General features: G+C 66.3%; 1 protein-coding gene across 1 annotated transcript in view; it reads right to left on the minus strand.

Moving 5' to 3' along the window:
* The window catches only part of TERT (telomerase reverse transcriptase), a gene marked incomplete at its 5' end in the record, with an annotated part of 21,768 nt that overhangs the window by 5,798 nt on the left and 8,997 nt on the right, over window positions 1-6,973 (minus strand). Inside the window, 5 exons of the mRNA XM_027770320.1 lie at window positions 2,135-2,320; window positions 2,633-2,704; window positions 3,587-3,700; window positions 6,021-6,106; window positions 6,688-6,783. Of these exons, the coding sequence (XP_027626121.1) occupies window positions 2,135-2,320; window positions 2,633-2,704; window positions 3,587-3,700; window positions 6,021-6,106; window positions 6,688-6,783 (554 nt within the window). The remainder of the gene's footprint in view (window positions 1-2,134; window positions 2,321-2,632; window positions 2,705-3,586; window positions 3,701-6,020; window positions 6,107-6,687; window positions 6,784-6,973) is intronic.

Here is a 6,973-nt window from a genome sequence, read left to right on the forward strand (position 1 = left end):
GGCTGAATACGCTCTCCGGGGCCCCAGCTGCTCTGAAACGCGGCTTCGACGGCACAGCGAGGGTTCTCCCGTGCCCTCCAGCCCCACCTGGGCTGACTGGCTTGGTCTGCCACTGCTGTGGCACTCTGCTCAACCCTAAGCCCTGACACTGGTCACTGACACATGCCCCCAGTCACTTCTGGAATTCCCGGGAGAGCACGGAGCCAGATAGACTTGCACTCCCAGTGGCAGCTTTCCAGAAGCTGAGCCTGCCCAGCTCCGGGTCACAGCCGAGAGCCGAGGGGCGGCCTGGGCCCTCGCCCGCTGGGACCCGTGCGGTCTCTCCTGCCAGGTGTCCTGTCCGTCTGCCTGGAGCCGTCGAGTGCAAAGACAGCAGAGGGTCTGGGCCACTCCTGCCACATGCAGCTGGCTGCGACCTGCCTGAGTCGCTCCCCACGGGGCCAGTCCTCACGAGACCGGGCAGCACGGCCCGGTGCCTGGCGCTGGGGAGCCGCGCCTCGCTCCGATGCAGGGAGCTCGAGGGTCCCAGGCGGCCGAGCCCCATCTTCTCTGAGCCACTGCCCTTCCCGACACTGAGGGGCTCTCCCCGGGTGTCCCCTTTGGTGTCCCCTGCTGCCATCCGAGGGGACCCCTCCTGCCTGGCGTCTGCCCCAATGGAGAGCCATGTGGTTCTTTTTCCTTTACCTCAGGAAAGAAGTAAGGTGACCCACGGCCTCTTCCCAGCTCCATGGCACGGGCTCTGGGGTGGCGTGGGGCTCACACTACACTCAGCTGGCTGGCCACACCACGGCTGGGCCAGGGACAGCCCTCCGGCGCCTAGTCGGCTGGCCACACCACAGTCGGGCTGAGGACGCCCCTCGCCCCTTTCTGGAGCTGCTCTCCCAATCCTGTGCTTCCTGCTCTCGAGAGTACCCGCCATGCGCCAAGATGGAGAAGGGGGGGCCCAGGCTCTGCCAAGGCCCAGGCTAGCACTTCTGAGCCGAGGCCTCCGGAGGCCACGTGGCCAGGGCAGCGGGCTCTCAGGGACTGTGCCCCGCCTGCTTCTCGCCACACAGATGTTCACTGAGGCTGGGGCCGGTGCTCCCGTCCTGCCCAGGAGAGAGAAAGCTGGGGGGCGGCTGCCCAGCTGGTGAGGAGGTGCTGGGAGGCCCCTCAGAGGGCGGAGGGCAGGGGCCGAGGGCTGCCAGGAGCTCAGGAACACAGGCTGAGTCGTGGGAGGCTGGGGTGCACAGGTTCAGCCGCCGAGGCCAGAGGTGCTGACGTGGCCAAGGGTGCGGGGAACTCGGCCAGGCGTGACGGGACAGCCCTGCTCCGGGCTCACAACACAGGCTCCCAGACATCGGGGGGCTGGACAGCGCAACCTCAGCGGTCAGGACGGTGGGGACCCGGAGGGCCAGGGGTAGGAGACACCCGCCTCCTGCCAGTTAGGGGACGGCCGCCCTGCCACGCACAAGACAGGGACCTGCCCACAAAGGCCTCAGGTCTGCGTGTCTGTGCCGGGGGAGCAGCTGGGCTGTGAGGGCCCGGGCTCAGGGGAGACCTGCACACACGCCCTGACGCCCGCCCGCCTCCTGACGCCTGCACACACAAACACGACACCCACACGCCGCCTGACACCTGCACACGCACCCTGACGCCCACCTGCCTCTGTGACACCTGCACACACAGACATGACACCCGCACACCGCCTGACACCTGCACACGCACCCTGACGCCCACCCGCCTCCGTGACACCTGCACACGCAGACACGACACCTGCACGCCGCCTGACACCTGCACACGCACCGACGCCCAACCGCCTCCGTGACACCTGCACACGCAGACACGACACCCGCACGCCGCCTGACACCTGCACACGTGCCCTGACACCCGCACGCCTCCCTGAGATGGGCAGTGAGGCCAAGGGCAGAGGCAGGGCTAGGCCCGAACCCTCACTGTTTGGGGCCCCATGGCGTCAGGCCAGGCCTCAGAGAACGTCTGGCCCCGCCAGCCCCACCTCTTCCTCCGAGACAGCCCAGAGCATGGCTCACTGTGGCCCATCCCTGAGGGCCACACACTGCCCGCTGCCGGAGGCCGTGGCCCTGGCCTCTGTAGGCCCCTGCCCCCATCAGGAGGCTGCCCGCCCAGTGCCCACCTGGAGTAGTCGTGCAGCACCTCCAGGCTCCGGGTGTCTAGCAGCAGCCCACACCAGGGGAAGCGGCAGTGGGCTGGCAGCTGGCGCACGGCCGAGCCGCCCAGGCTGTCGTCCACGGGGAAGTTCACCACCGTCTTCCCCAGGTTTATCAAGCAGCCATACTCGGGGACACCTCGTACCAGGGCCCTGTGGAAAGGCCTCGTGAGCCGTGGGTGAGGGCTCCCTGAGCAGCACCATGTTCACCCAGGGGCACCCCCAGGAGCAGAGCGGGCTGGTTGGCACACGTCCACTGGCTGGTCAGCGCTGCCTGCTCCCCTCTGCTGGGTGCCCGCCCGGATGCAGACCGGCCTGGAGCCAGCCAGACGGCAGACGGGCAGCAGAGGCCCAGTGGGCAGAGCTGCATCAGCGCTCACAGGCCCGCCGCAGAGGGGGCCACCACAGAGCGGGACAGCTCCCATGCGGGCCCCAGAGGCACGTGGAGCTCACATGGGGCCTTACCCGAGGAAGGCTTTCGCGTGGGCCAGGTGAGGCGTCACCAGCAGGAAGTCATCCAGGAGCCGCAGAAGTACCCTGAGAGGAAGGACAGGGTCGGCCCTCCAGCACCCCTGCAACCAGGTGCTGGCGTGCCCCGAGGCCAGGGTGGGGCTCGCCAGGCCCCCTTGCCTCCAGCGCATGTGCTTGCGGCACCTGCTGGGGACAGGTACGGAGGCAGCGGCCATGCCTGGACTCAGGCCATGACCCACTTAAGGTGCTGGCCCCAGGCGGCTGCTGGGCGTGCCATCAGCCGGAGGGGCATCGTCGCGTCCACGAGCTGAGCTGGCGGGGTGCGGTTTCTCTCTCTTACGTGAGTCTGTCTGCAACTGGAACCCAAACCTCAATTAAGAGCACCCCGGGGGACAGACCGTGTGCTGCACAGACTTCAGGAAGAGCCCAGAGATGCACACACAGCACCTGCTCCCCTGGGGCGCCCCTCTTCAGGAGACGTCACTTCCGTATTATGAGGTAGACAGACGCCAACCCGCGTCTGCTGAGTGGCCGTGCTGTGTGGACGACCCTGCAGTAAACCTGACTCGGGTCAAATGGGCAGGGGGCTGGGACAGGCACCCGGCGAAGAGGAGCTCTCTGGCAGGGCCCCGCGGGCGCTGGCTGAAGGCTGGAGAGGGGAGGTTGGGGGGAGAGCTCGCGGCGCTCTTCAGCACAACCTCAGACCCGCCACGCAGAGCAGCCTTCCCCCTGCCCGAGGGCCGCAGTCCCGCCCTGAGCACACGGCCACCCCCATCCAAGCAGGACCCACACACTCCACGCAGCCTGCACACAGCCCATCATGGCATCCCATGATGGAGGCCAGAGCCCCGCCGGCTCCCCCAGGACCTCCCCGAAAACTGCACACACAGCCCTGCCACCACGGTAATGCCTGGGTCACCTGAGACCCCGCGGACACGGCGCCCTCACCCGTCCTGCTGTATCCCCGGGAACAGCCGGCGCTCCATGTCTCCGTAGCACAGGCTGCACAGCAGTGGGGACAGCGCGGAGCCCTGTGGGATCCCTCCACACTGCACGTAGGACCTGCAGGGGCGAGCAGTGCACGGGCCATCGGCTTCACACGCACACATGCCATGCACACGCCTGCGTACAGTGTGCTCACACACCTGTGCACCACGCTGCACGTGCACATCCACTCCCACAGGTGCACACAGACACGTGCCATACGCAGGCCACGTGCACAGTGAAACACAGACCATGTACCACACAGACCGCAGGTGTGTGAACATAGATCAGACACATACAAGCAGCGCGTGTACACACACTAGACACACCCAGGTACACGGACCACAGCACGTAGCACTGTGAACCTGCGTGTCCAGGACCCACAAATGTCAGAGCGCTTCACACACAGCCCCTGCCCCTCGCGGACTGGGCGGGAGGAGGGTGCCGTTCAAAGGACGCACCCTGCCCTCTAGGGATGTGCCGGCTTTGTGCCATGAGTCAGGCGAGCAGAACCGCCAGACGCCTGCGCTGACTGGATGGCACCTGGACTGTCCTTGGGGACAACCGTCCACATGTGATGGGCCATGCCAAGCCGCCACGTCTCGGATGTGCTGGGGTCAGACATGCTGTGGCCCTCCATGGAAGGCAGCGGCCATGCGGGCGTCCTGAGTGACGTGGTGAGGACGGCTTGCAGAACGACAGGTGCCGGAGCAGCTGCAGCCAGCCTGGCCGCAACCAGCACAGACGGCCCCCCAGGACAGACGGCCACGTGCGCAGCACCCGAAGCACGTCCAAGTCCCAGGTTTGTTCCCAGTGGCTGAGGCGCCCCTGGCCAGGTGGAGGCCGTGGCCCACTCCCAGCCACGGAGCCACAGCACGTGAGGACGCAGGGTCACTCCGAGGGTGGCCAGGCTGGACTGGATGAGCCCGGGTGTCGGAGCCCATCCATGTCCTAAGGACAGGGACGGATGGCTCCCCACATGTGTCGAGCTCTGTGACGTGGCCACTTCTTCAAGGTGCAAGTGGCCATCAGTCCCACGTTTGCAGTGCCCTCGCACAGTCCCTCCTAGCAGCCCCACACAGGGCAGAGCCATGGTGGCTTCTGGTGGCCATGACTGCCCAGTGACCTCAGCCATGCATGGGTCTCCACCTGGGCCTTCTGCCCTCAACGAGGCTGCTCCCCGTCCACGTGCTCCAACACCTGCTGTACCTCATGCGTCCACGCACCCCACCACCTGCCATGTCTGGGACATGAGCCCACATGCCCCGCCACCCACCGCATCTTGTGCCTCTGGGATGTGCGTCTTACCTTCCTAGTTACGCTGTAAGATACCTTTTTTTGAGAGGTTTTTGCTATAGGGCGCCTACGCTCACCAGATAGAGACAGAAAGCAAGAAATCACTCCCCAGGGGGGATGGCCACGTCGCAATCCCTTCTCTTTTCTCCTCTCGGGGTCTTGGGCACACACGCACACACGTCCGGTGTGAGTTTTAAGCCACCGGGTCCGGGACGCGAACCGCGGTCGACTACATGGGAGTCCAGCTACACAGCCATTACGCTAACTGCTGGTCCCACGTTGTAAGGTACTTTAATTGCTTATAGAAAAGTGATTACGGTACCGATAGCTCACAACACAACAATCAGCCTTTCTGACTTCTCTCAGTTGTCAGCAAGTGCCTCACAGAGACAGAAGGGAGAAGGCGCTCCCGGAGGGTGTGGTCACGTGCAGGCCCACCTCCATCTCTCCGCCTGTCGGGATTTCGCACACGCAGACAGCTGGTGTGATTTCACACGCCTGGGCCGGGACTCGAACCACGTGCTTGGCCACATGGGCCTGCTCCCTTAACGACAGGCTGCAGGGCCAGCCCCAGTCACTTTCCAATCTGTTTCCAAAGGACGCCCAGTTCCGTCTGCCAGGAGTGACCTGGAGGGCTCCCGTACCCGCTCTGACGGCCTGCAGCTGCACCCCCCTCAGCCTATGTGGGGTCTGCAGCGCGACCGTACGGCAGCTCTCAGGTGCTGGGGCCGGTGGACGGATGCCCGCTGTGCGTCCGTCCAGGGGCCTGGCATGGGGTAAGCACGCGTTTTCTGCACAGGAAACCCAAGTGCAGCCTGGCGCCTGCACCCATGGCAGCGCTCACCGGCCTGGCCGTCACCACAGCGCTCTTCCAGAAGGCCAGGGCGGGAGCCGGGGCTGAGGTGCAGCCGCCGACCACAGCCGCCGACCACAGCCGCCTACCCAGCACCAGGCCCTCTCCACACTCCTGGCCAGACGCAAAACACCCAGCTCCAGGCGGCCCGTCCATGCCGTGGCACGGGTGGCCTCCCGGGCTGCGTCGGGAGCTGCTCTGTGCCGGCCGGAGCCCCTGGGTGTAGAGACAGGGCGAGGCCCCACTCACCTGGCCCCGATCTGGATGATGCAGCACCGCACGAAGCTCACGAAGAAGTCCAGGAGGCGGCTGCTGGTCTCATTCAGAGAGGAGCTCTGGGAAGTGGCCAGGAGGGGTTACGGTGTGGCCACAGCAGTGCCTCCTTTCCCCAGGCTCAGGCTTCCACAGGGACACGAGGTGCAGCGACAGGGCCGTCTCCAGCACAGGCGGGAGTTCGGACAGAGCGCATGGGTGCTGACTGCTGCCCGTGGCCGCCCGCTGCCCACCCCAGCTTGCAGCCCTGGGTCTGCATCCTGGAGTCCTCACAGAAGCAGAGGAGGTTCACCTGGCATCTCAGGGCACCGCCTGCTGGACACGAGTGCCCCACTAGGAATGCACGAGCTCTAAGCAGCGCCCCCATTCTCCCAAGGTGCCCTATGCCCAGGGTCCAGCGTGGGGTGTCTTCCAGATGGAAACTAAGGCAGGGGACATCCCTGGCAAATCCCCAGAGGCTGCAGAGGGGGCTGGGCTGGGGGAGGGCTGAGCGGGCGCACCAGCCTGCGGGTCACGGGCACCAGCACCCTCCGCCCGGGTCCGCCCATCTGGTGGCCCGCTCCTCCCGCCCTGCCCAGGCAGCTGTCCCACACAGGCGGACAAAGCCCCGGGGTGGGTCCCTCGTGGGGAAGCAGCCCCAAACCTGCTCGACAACGACGGCGTCCCTCAGTGCTCCCGCCTCCTGCAGGTGTGCCACGAACTGCTGCATGTAGGGCTGGAGGTCCACCAGGGTGCTGACCTGTGGGGCGTGGGTATGGGCACGGGCACAGGCACGGGCCAGCCAGAGCCACTGCTGTGGGCATGGGGTCACTGGGTGGGCCCTCCAGGGACACCGCCTCCCAGCGGGGATGCACCCCCTCCCGCCGAGGACACCCCGCCTCCCACTGGGCACGCCCACAACTCCCACAGGGGTCATCCCCACACCTCCC

The sequence above is a fragment of the Tupaia chinensis genome, unplaced genomic scaffold, assembly GCF_000334495.1.
Source record: "Tupaia chinensis unplaced genomic scaffold, TupChi_1.0 Scaffold000020_1, whole genome shotgun sequence".
NCBI lineage: Eukaryota > Metazoa > Chordata > Mammalia > Scandentia > Tupaiidae > Tupaia > Tupaia belangeri.